At 34.2% G+C, this 22,189-nt stretch overlaps 1 protein-coding gene across 6 annotated transcripts in view; it reads right to left on the bottom strand.

Moving 5' to 3' along the window:
• Window positions 1–22,189, bottom strand: part of LOC136040265 (uncharacterized) — a 293,795-nt gene that overhangs the window by 109,813 nt on the left and 161,793 nt on the right. For all 6 annotated transcript variants that reach the window (XM_065724489.1, XM_065724490.1, XM_065724492.1 and 3 more), the window contains 8 exons: window positions 20,286–20,487; window positions 18,644–18,819; window positions 15,781–16,067; window positions 13,735–13,949; window positions 12,091–12,278; window positions 10,177–10,425; window positions 5,652–5,789; window positions 2,454–3,251 (listed from right to left, as the gene is read on the bottom strand). In XM_065724489.1, the coding sequence (XP_065580561.1) occupies window positions 2,454–3,251; window positions 5,652–5,789; window positions 10,177–10,425; window positions 12,091–12,278; window positions 13,735–13,949; window positions 15,781–16,067; window positions 18,644–18,819; window positions 20,286–20,487 (2,253 nt within the window). The remainder of the gene's footprint in view (window positions 1–2,453; window positions 3,252–5,651; window positions 5,790–10,176; window positions 10,426–12,090; window positions 12,279–13,734; window positions 13,950–15,780; window positions 16,068–18,643; window positions 18,820–20,285; window positions 20,488–22,189) is intronic.

Raw genomic sequence — 22,189 nt, 5'->3', positions numbered from 1 at the left:
ATTAAGCCACACGAGGAGAACACTGACCTAAATTCACCTACTAATGCTTCTCCAGCCTTTCCTAGATGAATAGATAGAGGGATAGATAAATAATTATAACTGTGTAATTTCTGGCAGGTCGGACTAAACTTGATGAGGTTTTGAGCATCAAAGGACCATTGCCTCCAGACCCCAGACAGCTGAGCTTGTAGAGTCACACCAATGACCCCCATCCTAAGCGAGGACTGGAGCCGAAGTCCTGAAGGACATAATTACAAGTCCAAAGCGACATATACTAGGTAAGGCTGGTTCTAGAAGGGACTCTTGAAATTTAATTTTTCTAAATAAAAAAGCGATTGACAATACGCGAGATCATTCTGATCTTGACATGTATTTCTTTAGGAACCAACTAAAAAATAAGTAAAATAATTATTAACAAACTATATATTAATATCAACAAGCTATATTAACAAGCTCACGGATTGAAATCTCCTGTGAGCATGGACAAGATATAACGCAATTCATGTTACAGACAAAATTACTATTTCGAGTAGCATTTTCAAAACAATATAGTTCAGTTTTACCAAAAACAAAACAAAAGGAACGTTGTTTTCTGCACAAAGCAATTTTTTCATCAGGCGACACAAAACCTGACTGCCAATCACCTTTGATCTTGACCCCCTCCTTTGATCTTGGTACTAACCCTGACTTTAATTAAAGTTTTTGCCGGGCTTTTAGCTGATTGCTTTGTCTTTTATTTATTTATTTTTATGCTCCATCCTTTTACCTCTTTGTCTGACGGATTTCCAAATAGATAAATAAATTTAATAAGAATTCAAAACACATATTTCCCATGGTGAATGGATCTCCATGGTGACGGAGAGGCTGGCATCAAACTACTATATGGTAACAAACAGGGTTGCCACCTGGTTAGGAAAAATTACTAGCCTTTATTGATTTTTTGATCGATATAGTGATTTTCTTCAATAATATAGTGATTAATGTGCTAATTTAGAGATTTTTGTTTAGGCAATACAAAGAATCACTAGAAATAGTGATAAATTACTAGGGGTGGCGAATGGTAACAAAGAATCACGTTTACCCTTATTTTTTAAAGAAATCATAAATTTAGGATTTTCGACACCATAATATGAGAACCTTCTAGAAATAAACCACTAAATGGGATCTTGATTATCAGATTGGGTGCATTTGTCCTTAAGCTATCACTAATGTATACGAAGAGCCAAAACAACTTATTTTATTAGACAAATGAGTTTTATTAGAATGTATTTTCAAGTAAAGGAAATAGATTAATTTTCTCTTCAATTTATTACCTTTTTCTTCAAAAATTGGATGCAGTCTGATTCGAACTTTATAAGATCAGACTAATATGAGTAATATCATTTGGGTTTATTTTAGTTTTTTGTATCATCCGAACACTACTTATAATGCACTAATTAATCCTTCAGTTCAAAGTAAATACATATTTTTATCAAGCTACAATCTCTTCCACTTTTTTTTCCACCTTACTTTTATATTAATAGGCATAGGAGTGCAGATACGCTTGTGATGGTGGTGAATATAGAAGATTTAAATAGGTGAAATATTGCGTGCAGCCCTTAGTTTTCACATAGGGGCTATATCTGCTTGTCATGATCAAAGAAGCACGCAAAATGAGGCCTAAGGCCCGCCACCATTCCAGATCCTAATTTTTTTCAATTTCTGGTCTCTTCGTTTTGAAGTTACCAAATGTTGTTTTTTTTTTTACTATTATCCCAACCTCCAAATATTTTGGGTTATGTCCCTCCCACTCACCAAAAAAAAACCATCCGTGACTAATCATAGCTATGCAGCTGGTAAATTTTAAGAATTTTACTTCCTTTGTAAAACGATTTAATAAGTTTAAAAATTTTACTTTGATTAGGCAACTACACGTTTTTCTCTACACAACAGCAACAACCGCAAAAATTATTCAAAAATTGAAAGAATAATTAAAATCATTTTTAACGCCGTGAAGAAACATATGTGCAGACACACACAAGTTTATATATATATATATATATATATATATATATATATATATATATATATATATATATATATATATATATATATATATATATATATATATATATATATATATATATATATGAAAATTTTTGATAAGTAGGGAACGATGAAAAGATTACAAGGTGTGTCTGTTGGTCCATGGTTGAATGATCTAGCTAATCACCGCAGATCTTGGATTCGAGCAATTATTTTTAATTAACAGAAATTGTTGTTCAGATTTTGCTGATCAGAAGCAATATCCATAGAAAAGACAAGCGTGACTACAAATAAAAATTAGATAACACAAAACCCTGTGAACCAAATGACAGCTAAAATTGCTCTTTAATCCAAATCACGATTATTGCTTACCATAGCGATTTTTTATGCGTAAAACCTAAGGTAGCATTCCATAAAGAGAGACTTACCTTTGATGCAACCAAATTTCTGATCAGCCTTGAAGCCATCGGGGCAGAATTTACACGTAGGTTTATGATCTTCTACGTAGCATGGGGTATCATCTGGACATTTATGCTTATCACATGGATTTCTGCACTGGTAGCCAATGCACGCTAGATTTTCAGGGCAGCCTCTATCTCTTAAACATATGGAGACTGACGGTTTGCAGTCTTCAACGCAGATGCACACCGGTTTATGTTCAAGAACCTCACACTGCTTATTGGCGGAGCAAGGATTTCTTACAGCACAAGGATTTTGACATTTGAAATTTATGCAAGCCAGATTGGAGCCACAATCATCATCTTTTCTGCACTCTATTTTGTCTGGGCCACATATCAACACTCCTACATCACTTAAAACATAACCATTTTTGCACATGCATATTGGCTTATGATTCCTTACGGCACACCTCTTTGAAGGCTCACATTCCAGTGCGGTGTGAATGCATGGATCAACGCATTGACGAGTGGTTTTGTCACACATTAGGTGTCTTGGGCAGTTTTTGTCATACACGCAGCCATCGTCGGTCTTAGGTGGCGCAATAACAGGTGGTTTAACTGGCGTCTGTGAGCAGCGAGGATCAGGGATACACTTCTCACGTGGATCCCCGATGAAACACTGCGGACATGAACAGCGTGATTTGTGAAGGACTACGCGACAGAGCGCATTTTCACCACAGACGTCACGCAACGAACAAGGATCAACACATTTTCCTTTGGTGCAGGCTTTGTCTGCTGGGCATTGGAAATCAGATGTGCAGATTCGATCTAAAGGTGAAAAAAAGAGAAAAATTCAAGCATTTTTGCAAAAGCTGCAAACGTGAAAAGCGGTTTTTACAGTAATGATACTATTGAACTATTAGATACTATTGTTGTGATACTATTTATAATGATAGTATTTTTCGCAATTCAGAATAGTGTTTCAAAATTACAAGGGGAATAACTCAGCCAGATTTTTAGAACCCCAAGTCTAAAATACAGAATTGAAAAAAAAAATGTATATAAGTAAAATATAGAAGGACAAGCCAGCTCTGAATTTCTGTTAGGAAAATTTCTATTAAAATTCAAACCCTTCTTCGATTACGAAAATTTAGGAATTTCCCAAATTGAATTTAATTCTTATAAACCAGAATTTATTTTCAATGTGAAGCAACATTTATAAGCTGCGGTCAATATCTGTAGCATTCGAACCGATTTTTTTTTTTTTTTTTTTTTTTTTTTGGTGTTCAGTAGCTTTCCAGAAAGCAATAATAAGGTTGTATCTAATTCTAATTACATTTCATCTTAATTTACTCTATTAACTCCCAAATATTTTTTTTTAGAAGTCAGTAGGTTCACAAGTTTAACAGCATTACTTTTTTCTCCCTTAAATAGAAAACGATAGCAAAAGTGATATCTTAAAACCCAACCCCTGGGAGAGAAGATGGGGAGGCAAAACTAAAAAGTGAATTTTTACGCCCCAAGAGTAGGTCATTAAAACTTATGTTACAAGGGACGAGGTTCTATACCGGGTACGCACAATTCACAGACAAAGTAAAATTAAACACTCCAAATTTTATTATGCAGTTTAACAGAGTACCTTAGTTAGGCACGAAAACATAAATTTGATGACCTCAGTTTTCTTTTCTTTTTTGGGGGGGGGGAGAGGAGAGGGGCATAAAGGTTTATCAAAACAACAATAAATCAAAGACAGATAGTAACAACATAATTGAAAAATTTGCAAAAGTCTAAAAATTACGCGATTCTGAGGTGAGTGTGTGTGTGGGGGGGGAAGGTGAATCACACAGGACAAAACCAACCAACACACCGTAGAACTTACATTCCCGTTGCAGAAATGATAAAATAGTATATGTTATCTAGTCTAACGTATAGGAGATGCGTGAAACAGCCAAATAGAAGGTGCATAGAAACGAAAGCAACAATTGTTTTATTGATTTAAATGTCTGATCAATAATTACCTGTACTTAACTCTGTCAAATATACAAAAATAAGGGCCGGGATCCTATTCTGGTCTCATATTTAGACCAGGATATCCATAATGATTTCCTCCCTTGAAGTTTCTAGCCTTGAGAAAGAGAAGAATTTACGAGACTTCCATTTTAGCATTAATCCTCACAAAATAAAAAAACTATTATTATATTTCTCGTTCTAGCAATTAAAGTTGTTTTATATTCCTAAATTTGTGGCGTCCGGTAGTTGTAACTATCTAATATGCCGCGTCTGGTAGTTGCGGCATATTAGATCAGGTAGTTGCGGCATATATAAATTGTAGCGTCTGGTAGTTGTAACGTCCGGTAATTGTAAATATCTAATATGCCGCGTCCGGTAGTTGCGGCATATATAAATTGCGGCGTCCGGTAGTTGCAAATATGGCACTATTCTTTTGCCTCGTTTCATCTTAACACGTTCCATCCGGATACTGGCCCAGTAGTTAAGATGTATTTGTTGTGATTATTCTAAAGTTTTTGTCTTCGCGCCTAGTGTATATTTCTTCTTTTTTATTTTGTTTTCTTTCGTTTATTGATCCGTCCTTTCTACGGTTTAAATGGGTAGGGATATTAAAACGCCTTACTGGGACGTTCTTTAGGCTGTATATACATCCTTGAAAGTTTTATTTTCCTCACCAAACTACTTTCCAAGGTAGCAAAAAGCCCCAAACTCGAATTTTAACACACAGGCTATTTAGTAGAAACAAATGTTTAAAGAAATGAATTTCAAGTCAAAGTTAATATTTAACCATACTTTTATGATGCGTTGATGTACATTTTGGCATAGAGTTGGCAATGGTATCAATTCAAGGAAATATAGGGGAGAGGGCAAAATAATTTTTTTTTTTAATTTAGTTCTGCAATTTTATTGTTTTTGTTTTTGTTGTTGTTTTCTTTTTGTGTCCGGTAGTTGTAACGTCCGGTAGATGTAAATATGCCGCCATTCTTTTGTCTCGTTCCATCTTAAGGTTTAAAATTTGTATTAAATCTTCTTTTGAAGGAGTCGTCAGAGAAACTTTGAGGGACAACGTTCCTGGGACATGGAATTTCATTATGATTATCTAAAAGTAGAACAGGGTAAAACAGAGATAACTGAGGGTCACGCTTCTCTTTCTACTTCTGACGGGACACCCATACTCCCAGACTAATACTCAAAAATTAAGAAGAAAATATTGTTTACCAGGCATGCATTTAACTTCTGGGTCTCCATATAGCCCGGGGTTACACTTGCAAATATGGGTATCACCTTCTTTTACGCACTTTGCGTTCATACCACAACCAGATACGGTGCAGTCACCTCCGCTTCTCTCATTTGAGCCTGAAAAGAAACAACTTTATAAAAATGGTACCCTCAAGGTGTCTCAAAAAGTAACATTGAGTCTCTACTCTTGGATTTGTCTTTAAAACTTAGAAAATAAATAAATAGAAAATTATGTGGAAATATTAAAAATTATAATAAAAATAGCAAAAATTTCGTGACATGGGGAGGAGAAGGGGAGGGTCCTAAGCCTCCACCCTCACATGGATATGCCCAGATTTTAAATTTATAATCTTGTGTTCTGTAATCTATTTCTTAATATTTGTTCGTCAATTTGTCGGTCTTAATAATCCTAACGACTGAAAGGCCATGGTTTGACATTTACGCTCTTTTTGGTTCTCCAATAATTTCGATAATCACCTCCTTCCATGCTGCTTCTTAGACTCAAGCACAATAAAGGAATGTGACAGGCCAACAAATAGTCCTTGAGTGATAAAGTATGCAAGGCAGAGAGAGAGAAAGCTAGAGAAAACGAGACAGAGAGAAATATATACATATATATATGTATATATATATATATATATATATATTTATATATATATATATATATATATATATATATATATATATATATATATATATATATATATATATATATATATATATATATATAAGTGATATATATATATAAGTCGATAAGTGATATATATATATATATATATATATATATATATATATATATATATATATATATATATATATATATATATATATATATATATATGTGATAAAGTATGCAAGGCAGAGAAAGAGAAAGCTAGAGAAAACGAGACAGAGAGAAATATATACATATATATATATATTTAATATATATATATATATATATATATATATATATATATATATATATATATATATATATATATATATATATATATATATATATATATATATATATATATATATATATATATATATATATATATATATAAGTATCCTGATATTAGATTATACTGACGATTTAAGCCTCCTAAATGAAAGTTTGGACAAAATGAATGAACTTTTACAGGTTTTGCGAGTTCAGGGTGCTAGAATAGGTTTGAAAAAACTAATGTTAAGAAGACTAAGTTACTAAGGCTAGGAATACATGAAGATGGAAAGGTGACGTTGGGTAACTAAAACATTGATCAGGTAGGCAGCTTCGCTTACCTTGGTAGTATTATTAGTAAAGACGGCGGGAGGAGTGAAAACATTAAAAGTAGAATAACCAAGACTCAGGGTGTTTTTCCACAGTTAAAAAAGTTAGGAAGAATAGGAAGATAAGTCTGCAAACCAAGATTAGAATATTGGAGAAGTACAGTGATGACAGTAGTCAAATGTAACTCTGAAGCATGGGCGCTCCGAAAAGCGGATGAAGATTTACAGGATGTTTTCCAGATAAATTGCCTACGGATTGTTCTGGGTACCCGGCTGACTGGGTACCACGAAAAACGTGGTTTAATCCTGATTTCTAGGGGTACAATGGTAGAAAGGTTGAGATGGCTAGGGAACGTTATCATCATATATAATGATACATATATCGTAATACTATTTCATTTTATTATAATATATAATATGCTTTCACCATTGACTTCTTGCCAGCCTGGTTCAAGTAGACAATCATCCGTAGTTATCCAAAGAGTATTATTTTTTTATGTGTTTTACCTGAAACTTTCTAAAAATGAAGACGAACCCGTTCCATTATCAGCAACGGCCTGAAATCCCTAAAAATGGAGACTGGTCAAATTGCAAAGTAGACCATTGGAACTTTCTTGGCCGAAAATCATGTTGAGGAGACTTACGGCTACTCAGCTTGCACAACAGGAAAAGTATACAACAGGAAAAGTACACAACAGGAAAAGTATACAACAGGAAAAGTATACAACAGGAAAAGTACACAACAGGAAAAGTAAAAGCAAAGCAAAGAAATTAAAGAAAGCAAAGAAACTTTGAAAAGCAAAGAAAGTGGCTGCAGTTATGAATTTCTGCATTGGAACAGGGCTGCCAGATTTATTTTAAGGAGTGTGTCATATTTTTTCCGAAAATGTGCTTTTTGTGTCATCTCAGATTCCATAATGTGTCACAAAATGTGTCATATTTTTTTGCTACAAGTGATATCACATTTAATTGTCAAATCTTTATTTACAGTTTTGAATATATAATCTTTTCCAAATCAGTTCAAAAAGGAGTAAACTTAACCTTATCCTATTATCTTTGGATCATGACCTTTTTGTGACGTCATGAAAGAAATAGAAACATTCGATTAAATTAATGTTACAAACTATGAATTTGTGTCTGGGCGGCCAACGAGGCAAGTTTACATTTATAAAAGTTTCTGGGACAATCAATTCCGGCAGCAAATTGAAAATAGACTTTTCGTATGACGTCGTAATCGTAATTGGCTCTAAACGTAATCGGCTTTATTGGCTAAGCCATTTATTTACTCAATATGTAAGCCATTCAACCAGCTTCAATCTGGTATTTTTGTCATATTTTTTGGTGCTTTTTAGGCCAAGATGGATTATTCGGAAGGAAAGACATCTCTGGAAATTTATAATCTTTTCCGAGGTTGGATACCCCTCCTGTACTCCTAAAAATGGGAGTTGCTGCTTATGCACACAGCTTTGGTAAACTGCATGCTGTTTAATTTTTACTTTTAAGTAGGTACCAGTTGGCTACATCAAATACTCAATCAAGAAGCCAATTAAGTTCAGATACTCAGTATGCATTTTGATTTGAAATTTCCGCCTATGACTGTTTTTTTCGCATGGTTTAAATTTTAAATACGGTGATGGCGTCTGTCCTGTATTCTGCACTGTTTGTGTACTACTGCCACCGTTAGGCAAGTAACGCTATTCCCTTCCATTAATTTGCAGCTTTTCTGGAGGTAGAAAATTGAAATTTTACTTTTCTTTTATTACCATATAAAAATCAAGACTAGGATGACAAAAAATTGGTAATTTTTTGAAAAATGTGTCTTTTTTGAAAAATGTGTCATTTTTGTCGATTGTGTCATTTTTTATTGAAAAATGTGTCATTTTCGTCTATTGTGTCATCATTTCGTCTGAATGTGTCATTGTGTCACGCAACATCAAATTGTGTCATTTTGACACAAAATGTCTCATTTTGGCAGCCATGCATTGGAAGCATCTTTCATTTCTGCTTTCCATCTTTACAGCTGGATTGACAACAAAGCAGCATAGACAGCTCCGAGGGTATAGGAGGTATAGTTATAGGAGGTTATAGGGTATATAGGAGATTATAGGGTATAGGAGGGATTTTATAGCGATTTTAAAATAGAAATAGACTGAGAGGCACGAGGAAAATACAAGAGCCAAGATAAGAAGATATTACAAGGTTGATTTCTAGAGTTATTCATTTAACAAAACGTATTATTTGTTAGTCGGACAAAAATTTCGAGGGGAGGGGGGGCTCAAATACCCATTCTTGGTTACGACCTTACGTGTTGCTATAGATCCACCTGTCTCTTCGCTCGGGGATTGAGTTTACTGTCAGGAAAAACGTTATTTTCTTTTGGAGGAACGTAAGGGGCTTCAAGAGGGGAGTGGAATTTTGGGAACCAGGATTCTTGTGGGAAGGAGTAAAATATTTTCTAGTACTCACAGAACAGTATATACTTTGTCTTGTTTTTTTTTTTAGTTTTCTCTATGGCTATCGGCCGACAGGCTCTTTAGCCAATGTGTTTTTAAAACAAGAAAATAAATCAAAATTATAATTATGAATAATTGAATATGATGATTTAGTTATGATGTTAATCATGGAATAGACAAAGCCAATCAGAAAATTATAAAAAAAACTGAATAGCTCAAATTAGCAATTGCTAAATCTCAGTGTTAATAAAATATCATTGTGAATGAGTCTTTACTGTACCAGATATTTACTATTTAATTTTGTATGCTTAAGTTAAAGATCTTCGAAGGTCAAATAAATATCTTCTAAGACCACACTAGCTTCAAAAGTTTAGTTTTGTTTCTTCAAATTTTTTATAAAATGTGCATGAATCAGATAGATTCAGGAGGTACACAGAGGGTAGAAGGATTTTCTACCCCCTCTTCCCTTTTTCATTTGATGCTATTCATCCACCAGGGCTGGATATAGAATTTGTTTCGGGGAAGGGGGTTGCCAAAATGATTTTTGTTTGTAAGGAGGGTTTACCAACATATTTTTCTTTTATAAGGGAGGGGGAATAATGTTTTTTATCTATATTTTTAAGACCAATTTATGAGTCAGAGAAATATTTCTGGAGATTGGACCCGGTAGTCCCCTTCCCACTTGGATGCACTCATACCATCAAATAAGCTGGCTACATTCCTTAAAAAATGATTAAATCATTAAATCTAAAAATTAAGTTATATAATAAATGGAAGAAATACAGGGATATTCTTACATTCCTTTGAGGGATCGCCAACTGAATAATTGTCAGGACAGAAGCATACTCCCTTGTTTCCTTCAATCCTGCATTCTGCGTTGACACCACATTTGGCAGACTTACAGGGATCAACCTGAGCTGAGGGACAAATACAACCGCTGAATGGATCCCCACGACAGCCAGGCAGACATGTGCAGACATAACTACCAACTGTATCAGTACATTTGGCATTGGCTCCACATGGGTTTTTCTGGCATTCGTCGACATCTGAAAAAAAACGCACTGTTAGAAAAATAATAACTTGAATGATTCCATAACATAAATGCAAGTAGCGGCAGAGCCGATCCTAGGGTTGGTGGCACCCGGGGAAAAATTAATTACAGCGCCCTCTCCCTCCCAACTCAAAATAAGCAAAAAAGCCAAATAGAAGTGAAAAATTTGACGGAAGTGGGTAGCCCCCCAGCCAAGTCCCCCTCCAAGCTACGGTACTGGAGGCAGCTTGCACAAATCACTACCCCCCCTTGAATGGTTCAGCGCGGGGGCTTTGTGTCTTGGTGCTCTTTCAAAATTTGAAGTTCATAATAATAGCATAATTCGCCTGGTTTTGATGTTTTGACAACTTCTTTTTCCCCTAGACAAAATAATTTCCCAGTTGGCTACGGCTTTTCGTTAACCTCAACTGAACAGAATTAGTGCTAATGCAGTACATACACAGAAATCAAATTTATAAGGGAACAATTTTGGGAAAATGAAGAGCAGGTGTATTTTGAAAAAATAGTGGAATTCTTGAGATACCAGGGTTAGGGTTGTCTAAACGCCCCTACTTATGAGCATGATTATGAGTATTGAGTGCTTATCAAGGCTGTGTTAGGAAAAAGTGTTAAGGGGGATGCAACATATGTTCCACAAGCAGGAGCCTTTGATTGACCTGGATTCGTGGTGTACCACAATCTTCTGTCTTTACCTAAATAAATTGAGTTCAATAAATTGAACTCAATTTATGATAATTTACTGAGGTCAAATAAAGTAAATATCACCTCGCCTAAGAGCTATGACCTCTGTCCACGTAATATGTCAGATAAATCTAATGAACCGGAACCGAAAAGGTCAAAGAGATTTGCCTCCGCTGTTGCATTGAAAAAAATAAGAGCAATAAACTATATGTAATTAGTTTATTAGGTATAAATTTTGTTTATTTTTATTCATGTCTTTTAGTTTTACTGCTGATGATGAACACTGTATATGTGTTCGAAATATCCAGTTAAATAATTTTATATCTGTTCACTGTCAATTAAAAGGTTTCATCCCTATTTTGAACTGTTTTACTTTCGTCATGGAAAGGCAGTGTGGTCTTCGAAGTTATCTAATTTGAAAAGAAAATAAAATTCAAAATTGGTTAATATTTTCCTTAACTGTTATTCATCAACAGTTTGGTTAAACTTAAATTAAAAAATTGCTTCCTACTGAAAAAAAGTCAGTCCTCTGTAAAATATAAACTATATATATATATATATATATATATATATATATATATATATATATATATATATATATATATATATATATATATATATATATATATATATATATATATATATATATATATATATATACATCAAATATTTTACCTATACAAACATTTTTTTAATTCACCACTACCACCTAGAAATGTGACCTCCTGGGAAATGGCTAGTGGCGGAAGTTTCCACAGTTTAGAGCAATTTAACTGTCTGGGGGTGATTCGGAGGAGAGGGTCCACCTAATTGTAGACAATGTATTGATGTTTATTATAATGGCTATTCAAAAACAGGATCTAAAAAGGGCAAAAGTCTATTTTCTCAAAGGGCTTGACAACTGAATCTACAAGCCAATGGGCCTTTCTTTTGGTGATTTTCTTCATATGTTTAGCAGATTTATTTCTTTTATTTTTACCTGGCTTGCAATCAACAAAAGGGTTTCCAAAATATCCCGGTGGGCATGCGCACTGTGCTTTTCTAAAAGCAACTTTGCACTCCGCATTCAATCCACAGGCACCTTTCTCTTCGCAAGGATTCACACATTTTTTCTCAGCTGAGCAACGTTTGTTCAGGTCACAGTCTCGATTGGAGGTGCATTCATACCTGTAAAACAAATATAAGTTTCTTATCTAGTCAAAGCGGTACAAGATAATAACAAAACAAAGTAAAAACAATAGGTAAACAAATCGTCAAAACAGTTCTTACAACATAAACAAATCAGGAGAATTAAGCTCCATTTTAAGCTCCAATTAGTATTTATTGTTACTTTGTTTCGGCCCGAATTTCTCCAAATGGGCCAAGTACCAGAATATGCAAAACAATATAGGCCAACCACATAAAAATAATTATAATCGGGTAGGGAGGGGTAGCGTGTATTTCTAGAGAGGAATCCATCGCTTCCGTATATACATGCTTTTATTTTTCAGATAGTGCATTTTCAAGCCAACTTTAGAATCTATTAAATTGAATTAAAAAATACTGTTTGAGTTAGGATTAAAAATTGTTGATAAAGTTTCTCCAACATAAAAATAACAATATTAATAACAATTTAAACATAAAAAATAACAATATAATATACAAATAAAAAAAACAATAACAATATAACAACAAATAACAATAACAATATAAAATAACAATATAACAATAACAAATAACATACAAATAATAACATATACTATGGATTCTTATAGAAGAAAACGGCGAAGAAGAATATCATATAGAAGAAATGTACAGTATTATATTTTCCATGAAAAAGACTGCGTCAATAAAAACGACGAGAAATTAATTTACAAAACTTTTTCCATAAGACAAGCTTTTCACAGAAAATTGGACAGCTCCATTAAGCCAAGAATGAGCAAAAACAAAGTCAAATAATCTTCCAATTGTAAAACTACAACAAGTCACTATTTATAAATGAATGAAAAATAGGATAAGTTTGAAATGTTTTCACCTTTCTTACTTTCATAAATGAAAATTTACCAAGGTTTAAGGAAATGTGAATTAAACTGATAATCCACGGTCATTTGTATGTTTTTCAGTAAAGCGCAAATTGTGTTCTGGTCTTGAAAAGGCATAGGGGTTATCAAACCTACTCATGTTAATTTTTACTCGTTTTGAGTTTGACTCGGCTATTTAATGTAATTTCTGTTCCTTTTAAGTTTCGTTTATTAGCGTGTATAAAATAGATGTAGCATCATTTTCATCAGAGAAGATCTACCCATCATACCCATTGCTGTGCCTAGGAATGTCATAATAGTAAATACAACATATTCAAGTAGGGATTAAACATGTCATTACACAAGCTGTCACTAAAAACCGTCTGAAACACCCCCATCTATTTTCACTCTTGCTGTAGTTTCCTGCACATACCCCTTATTGTCCTAAATGTACCATTGAACTTAACTGGTGGAATATATAAAGTAGTTTTGATTAAACGGAAGGGGTAAAGTGTATTGGCATTGACGGCTATACCTCACTGCAGTAGATATTTCGACAGCATATGTGACGCAAAACGTCTCCCTTCCCCACTTTTGTGCAGGTATACTATAACAGTACTTACTTCTTGCATTCTTTACCGGGATCACCTTGGGTCCCTGTAGGACATAAGCAAACAGGTCTTCTCCGAGAGACTCGACATTCAGCACCCTTACCACAAGGGGAGGGATCAGCACTGCAAGGATCGGTACAGTTCCGGTTGACACAAGCTTTATCAGTTGGACAGTCTCTATTGCTTCGACATCCAGCAGTACAAACGTAGTTTTGGCAAAACTGATTCTACAAAAAAAAAAATCATTTTCACCACTTTTCGTTTTAGATCTTTCAGAATTATTTTATATAAATCTATTTCTGAGAACTTATTTGAGCAGCAAAAGAAAAACATAAGACATCCGGCCGAGCACTTGTGTCGGCAAAAACCTCTAACGCCATCTAACATTTGACAACACCACTTGGCTTTTGTTTTTCAGCGTAATAGTAAGAATAATTAATTCAACTTGTGTAGCTGGTAAAGTTAGTGTGGTAATACGTGTCTGATTTCAGTTCCTGACAGAAAGACGATTATAAAACTTGAAAAATGCCAAGGGTCGCCAAACGTTAGATGACGTTAATAGTTTTCTGCCGACACTAGCGCTGGTTTCCACTTTTATAAGTTATCCGTATTCTTTGGCTATCAAATTGAAAAAAAAATTGTTCTAGGAAAAAAACTTCTTGTTTAGAATCCTTTATAAGATATTTTTATGTGTAAAACAACATCAGGATACATCTAAAAATCTGGTAACATCCTAATATTACATATCAGTTTCACGACTTTTAGAACATAGTTTTATTCAAATTCCAGTGGTACTTTAGCTTTTCTAATTTTACTATTTTTATTATTCCATTTGTTATTTATGATTTTTTTTTCTGTATTATTATTTGTTCATTGTAATTTATAAAATAAGAATACGCGCTCAGGTCGATTTTATCAAATTTTATATCTAAACTATGTTGAACAACATTTTATAATTCCAATTTTGTTTAGACTATAACATAGCTAATCGAAACCAAAGCCACCATCGTATGAGGGTTTTGTGCAAATTCCAAAATAAAGGTAAAGTCTAGGAACTTGGGATTATCTGAGGTTTGTAAAGATATTTTTATCAGCCTTTAATTAAAAGTTTCCAATTGTTTTCATCGAAAAATTACAAACAAAAGAAATATAAAAGCTTTTCAAAACATTAAGAATTTTCTGAGTTTATAGTAATAATTTTACCGGTCTTGCTTTCTAATTTTCCTTTTGTTAAAAATAATTTCCCTTTTTTTTCTTGTTCAACTTGAAATCCTGCAATTGAAGTGAAACTCGACTACTCTCAGAAGTGAGAGGAGTCAAGTCTAAATAGTTTCAAATATTTAACCAGTTTAACCAAATTTTGGTTTAACCAAAAACTGGTTTGACCAGTTTAACCAAATGTTTAACCAGTTTATTTCCACCAGATGACTTGAAATCCGAGTGTTGAAATAAAATTTGGCACCCGCCGGAACTGGCATTCAAAATTTAGAGCAAATTAAAAATTACAAAAAGATCTAAAAACTGTTCAAAGGATTAGGAATTTTCTTAGTTTAGAAAAATACTTTTATCAGTATTTATTTCTAATTTTCCTATTTTTTTTTAATAATTGCCTCTTTTCTCATCAGCCGACTTGAATGAAACCCAGATCCCGTCAGAATTTACAACAATCGAATTCAACTCCGAAACCAAAATTTGACTTCTATTTAATTCCAAATGGTTGAAATCAAAGCTCAAAATTTCAAGTTTTTTGTTTTGACAAAATTAAGAGAAAAAGAAGAAAAATCTAGAAAAGTTCCAAAGAGATTTTGAATTTCGAGGGGTTTACAATAACCAGCCCCTAATTCTAAGCCTAAATAACTGGGTATTAAGTTATCAGAAGTGCTCATGCTTAAACTATTTTTAACCATGTCACAGGAGAGTTAACTACATCCAGCTGGTTTGCACAAAACACGGGAATTGTGAGTTTGCATAATGCCCAACTTAATCATTATGATAGACTAACAACTGATAAATAACAAAATTACAAACATTTTCGTCTTAACATTAAACTGAACTTACAGTGGGACATTCACTATCGATACTGCACTGCTGTTTACACTTCTTATTCAAGCAGTTCCATTTACAGCCACAGTCAGAGTTTCTTGTGCAGGCCTTCGAGCAATAGCCCCCATCACAAATACCTCCTAATCCACACTCACGGTTTGCGGAGCATCTTGTTGGCGCCGTAGTGCAGCCTATCAATGGATCACCAACTGTTTCAGCAGGGCAAGTACATTGAGCTATGTGGTTCGACACTTCACAAATGGCACAGGATCCACAGTTGCTAACACCCTCTGCACATGGATCTATGAGAAGAAATTTAGAATTAGTTACATGCTTTTTTTAAGCTATAAGAACATATTTAATCATGTTGTTCGTCATGTATCATGGAGAATTAGCCCTCAAGCTAGGTTAAAACTGTGCTTTGACAATCGAATTTCAAGTCAGCCGAATGCAAATGTTCTGATCACTTCGTTTTTGGACTAAAGTTAAAGCTGGCGGAGTTATACTTAAATCAAGCAAAATATTTCGACTAGGACCTCCGCCAAGTCATCCTCAGTACTAAAAAAAAAAAAAAAAACAGAAGAAAACACAAAACACAACAACACAATCTAACCTTTCAAAGTCAAGTGTGCAAGAGGAGAAAGATTTTCTCCTCTTACAAAATTGACTTTCGAAGTCACAATTTGATTTTTTTTGCTTTTTTTTCCCTGTTTTAGCACTGAGGACGACTTGACGGAAGTCGTTGTCGAAATGTTTGCTTGATTTTCGTCTTCATATTTTGCTACTTGCTGACAAAACCCTCGTTTTATCACCTATTTGTTTTTTTTTTTTTTTTCATTTATCATATCCTTTCCCATCTTGGTTTCAAAAACTTAGACCATCAAATGTAACAAGACCGATCTGAGCAGCTAAGGTAAAAGGTAATGAAAATATATCTGAAGTAATGGTATGCTAAAATCAAGAACACAGAAATGTAAAAATAAAATACTTGTGTCAACGAGAATTACAACGAGTCAAAATTGAAAGTGAAGAAGGAAATAGCCCTTCAGAAGATAAGTGGCTGCAAGAATTAAGACGAGTCAAAACAAAAGTGAAGAACAAAAAATTATGCGGTTACAAGACATGCAACGACGAAGAGTAGAGCAAATTAAAATTGAAAGGACAAAACAATAAAATACGCGGTTAATAGACATTCGGCATCGAGAACAAAGAAATATTCGGTTAGGAAATACGCGGCAGCGAGAATTACAAGCGACTGCGAGAATCAGAACGTGTTAAAAATGAAACTGACAAGGCACTGGGACCTTTCAATGTGATATGTATTTCCTATAGAGCGGAACGAATTAAAAATGAAAGTGAAGAAAAAAGAAAAATGCGGTTAAAAGAAATTCTACAGCGAGAAGAAAGAAATACACGGTTTTAAGAAAATTCTAGCTGGCAGAATTTTATTTAAAACAAATAAGGAATTCCTGTTAATGCACTGGTAAAAAATCACTATCGATATCCTTTTGATACAGACATTGGAAATAGTCTTTTTAGGCTATTTTTTTAAGACGCCTTCAGAAAATTTTACTTTCAATCAGATATTCCCGCCAAGGTTCACAGAGTGACGTCACTTGGTCATTTTCGCCCGAAAAAAATTATTCTAGAAATTTTTTTTATTTTCACCACTTTTCGTTTTAGCTCTTTCAGAATTATATTATATAAATATATTTCTGACAATTTATTTGAGCAACAAATGAGAAACACCGGACATCCGGCCGGGCGCTTGTGTCGGCTAAAAACTTTAGCGCAATCTAACATTTGGTGACACCACTTGGCCTTTGTTTTCAGCACAATAGTAAGAGTAATTAATTCAATTTGTGTAGTTGGTAAAATTAGTGTAATAATAAGTGTATGATTTAAAACAAATAAGGAATTCCTGTTAATGCACTGGTAAAAAATCACTATCGACATACTTTTGATACAGACATTGGAAATAGTCTTTTTAGGCATTTTTTTTTTAAGACGCCTTCAGAAAATTTTACTTTCAATCAGATATTCCCGCCAAGGTTCACAGAGTGACGTCACCTGGTCATTTTCGTCCGAAAAAAATTATCGTCTAATCTCAGAACTTAAGGTTTAAAAAGAACTTAAAGAACTTAAGAACTTAAGGTTTTGTGAAAGAAGAAACTTAACATGTAATACCGACATTTTCCTAATTAAGCAAGATCTCTTTTCCACAAATAATCTAAGTCCATTTTTCAAATCATTTTATCTTTTTAATGTCTCTAATTTTCAGTTTTCCTTTTTTTAACGACAACATGTTCTGAGCTTTAAATGGGTGTAGGGGGCAGAATGTTTTTACATTGACGCCCTTGGTACTTCCATCGTTTAGTTTTTATGGACGAAAGGCGTTGTCAAGTTCAACTAATCAGTTTAGTTTACTTGTCTTCACGATTCAATGTGACGAACATGTGGTAGAACTCTAAAAACTTCGTAATTTTCAAACAAATCAAATTTTAAGTTTCGGTTTTCCTCTATGAATACACCTAAGATGGGTGTAGGGGGCACAATAATTTTACTTTGACACCCCTGATACTTTCATCGTTTAGTTTTACGGACGAAAGGCGTTGTCAAGTTCACCTGATTAGTTTAGTTTACTTATTTTCTCAGTTCAACGTGGGAACACTGACGAACGTGAGGTAGTACTCAAACTTCGTAATTTAGGAACAAATCAAAAGGAAAATCTTAAAAAACCTCGGGTTTCATGAATGAATACACCTGAGATGGGTCTAGGAGCAAAACAAGGTATAATTTGATGACCTTGGCACTTTAACCCGGTGTCTGGTGAAGAAGAAGAAAGCTATAAAGAGAAAAAATTCAATTGTTTGCTTACCATCACATTTTCCATTAATACAGGCAAGATTGCTAGGACAAGCTGATTCCGTTCTACAACCAGCAACACAAATTCGCTCAGAGCATATTTCTCCTTCAGTACAAGATTCGTCACTATTACACACAGCATGACAAGCTCCGTTTCGGCACTTTTCATCTGTCAGACATTGCTGATCGCTACAGTAACAGCAAATTAATGACTTGTTAGAAATAACACCATAAAAAACCGACTTAGGATAAAAACAAATAAATATATAAAATAAACATATATTGATTTAAAATTATATATAAAAGAGATAATAAAATAAATCAAATAATTAAATAAAAATAAATACAGATAAAATACTAGAATGGGAATGTCAAGATCTACAAAAAATAGATATTCTTTATTGCTGTTCTTTAAAAGAAGATCATTAATCAACAAAGTTTATTAAACAACAAAAACATAACGAAACCTAAGCAAAGCTAGATGGAAGTGAAAAGTCCACAAAATAAAACATACCAAAGCCTGGAAAAGAGGAGAGGGATTCCAGGGCCATTCCCTCCCAAAATGTTGCGGGTTCTCTTATAATCTTTTTTGAGTTTGCCCCTTTTTTGCTCTTTTGTCCGTGTATCTCCTTCCTCCCAAAATTTTCCGGGAAGAATGGAATAATAAATTCTACTATTTGATTTGCTTCAATAACTAGTTTTATCATTCGACCAGAAGTAATATGAAAACAGGCCTCATAATGTGCATATTGGTAAATAATATCGTCATTGCATGTAACTTGTGACGGGGTGAACCCATCGATACAAGGCTCAGGCGTCAGAGACCCATTGCATCCATACCCCAGGCGTCTGAGCTTGCATAGCAATAGAGTTGAGGGGGTCTTGTTTTAAAAATGAACCATAGGCGCTACTCCTTTCTTCCTTTAATGATTTAAGTTGAACGGCAATTCCCCCAGGGTAAGATGCAGGTGCATGTTAAATCATAGGAAATGTTTATAAAAGACTCGGGTGTTAATTACGTAATATGAAGGATTTAATTTGGTTGTTACGTAATAGAGAGTCTTTAAAAAACCTTCAAGGCTTCTTTGCTCCAGGATTTCTTTGGTTCTTACGTCATAGGGTTTGCTTGTTATGCAATAGGGAATGTTAGAGTCCGTTAGTCAAGATGCAAACATTATCTAATAGTTTCTTAGATTATTAAAAACTACGGGGGCCAGGGCAAACTCTTCAGGACCCGCCAAATCATGATTTCTTTGGTTGTTATGTAATAGGTTTTGGAGTATTACATAATATGACTTGGTAGAATCCGTTAGTCAAGATGAAAGCGTTAGCTGATATCATCTTTGATTGTTAAAAGAAATTAGGAGGGCCAGGGATTCTTTACTCCAGGATTTCTTTGGATCTTATATAATAGGGAATGTTAGAGTCCGTTAGTCAAGCGGGGAGGTTCCAGTTGTAGAAAAATTGATCATGGTCCAATATCCATCTTAAAACTGGAACCACTCACTACTAGCAATACCATTGACCCCCTCCCAAGCTAAGACTTAAGATCGGCGATGCCAGGATTCGAACCCATGTCTTGAGTGACATAGTACTACGAATCCAGTGTGTAATCCACTCGACTAGTGTGGGTTGTGTGGTTAGTATGAACTTACCTTGTACAAACTGATCTACAGAGTCCATCAATGCAGGAGAAATCGTCAGTTAAACAGTCAGAAGATTGTTTACAGGTGGTAAGCGGATGGTGACAAGCAATTTCAGGGTCTCCTTCTAAGCCATTTGGACATGTGCAGACGGGACGATGAAGCTCCATATTACACAAGGCATTAGCTCCACACGGTGAGAATTTACATTTATCTGAAAGAATTAGATATGTACATTTAGGGTCGTCACCATATATAAATTCTAGATGGCATTAGTCTGATGGAAGATCTGCATAAAGCATGGCTTCACAATATGATGAATTAAATTTACCTGAAAGAAAACTAGGCCTACTGAAATTCATGTACATTCCAATATCGAATTTGCAATATAAACAAAAGGTTAGAGATCCTTAAGAACCCCCGTTTAATCTTTTTCTATCACCCCCGCCCCTTGCCTAATTGTAAAGATGATTTTGACCCAGTGAGGATTTTCTTAAAAGTAAAGGTAGAATTTTGAAAAAGCAGTTCTAACTCATCCAACATCATTCGTTATCCTCAAATGAACAATTAAGACATATATTGAATTTTATCTTGAATATTTGGATATTTTCGCATTCGTTTACGCATCAAAAACGAAAAAAACACGTTGGAAAATTGCTCCTCTCGTATGGAAGGGTGTCCCCATGGCGCTAAGTTTCAGCCAAAAGGTTATGTCACATTTTTTTTAGTCCGACCTCATTAGGCTCCCTTATTTAATATTAAAGATGATTGAGACCCATTATTTGAGATAAAGAGTTCCGGCTTTACCATTTATCTGATAAGAAGTATATAATTTCGGCAGTTTTACTTCTTTGCAGAACCACATTTGGAATGAAAGGGCTAGGAAAGGGCTAGTGAAAGGCCTAGACAAGATGGGCAAAAATATTGCATAATTGGAACATTTGTTACTTCTGAGGCGATGAGTTGTGTAGTAACAAATTTTACAACGGCATCATTTAGTCACTGCTATCAGTTTTGTACGTGACATCTTGGTTTATTCGTGAGCTTAGTACTTTACACGTACGACAGCCAAGTAAAATTAACTGTCACCACATATCTCCCCAATTCTGCAATCATCGTTAGTTACTGACTATCTCCCTAATGCTTAAAAAAAATAATTAAAAAACCAAGAAACATGACGCCAGTATATGACGCCAGTAAAAAAAAGTAAAAATACGAAGCAGATATTTTGGCAAGGACCCCCGTCTAGGCGTTGTCAGTGCAACACAGAAAAAGAACAAATAAAAAACGCTAAGCTATTGAAGTGAACAAATGCAAGACAGAAGAAATACTGGAACAAAGCACAACTACGAAAAAAAAATAATTGAAGAAAAAACGGGTTTAATTTCTTATAAAGCAGTGACAAACAAAATAAAATAAAAACTACACTTTAGCTAACCAAAAAATAAAAATACTCCGAATATTTCGGCCCAACGTCCAGGAGCCTTTCTCAACGGAAAAAAAAGGAGAAAATATGTTTGATTGTTTATATTGTTTATATATTTTTTATGTTGGTTTAGTTGTCGCGGCATTTTTATAATGTCTTAAAAATAGTCTTAAATTGTTGTAATTTTCTCCTTTTTTGTTGTTTTTTTTTTCCGTTGAGAAAGGCTCCCGGACGTGGGGCCTAAAATATTCGGAGTATTTTTATTTTTTGGTTAGCTAAAGTGTAGTTTTTATTTTATTTTGTTTGTCACTGCTTTATAAGAAATTAAACCCATTTTTTCTTCAATTATTTTTTATCCGTAAATGGAAAAGCAGTGTGGTCTAAGAAATTATTTAAAGCACAACTAATGAAAGCGAATTCAAAATGAGCCTGGGCAAACAATTATGTCACAGGCGATTAACACAGGCTGTCTGATAGCCTCATTTTTGTC

The sequence above is a fragment of the Artemia franciscana genome, chromosome 20 (genome assembly GCF_032884065.1).
Source record: "Artemia franciscana chromosome 20, ASM3288406v1, whole genome shotgun sequence".
Lineage (NCBI taxonomy): Eukaryota > Metazoa > Arthropoda > Branchiopoda > Anostraca > Artemiidae > Artemia > Artemia franciscana.
This window is presented reverse-complemented; position numbering and strand designations above follow the sequence as displayed.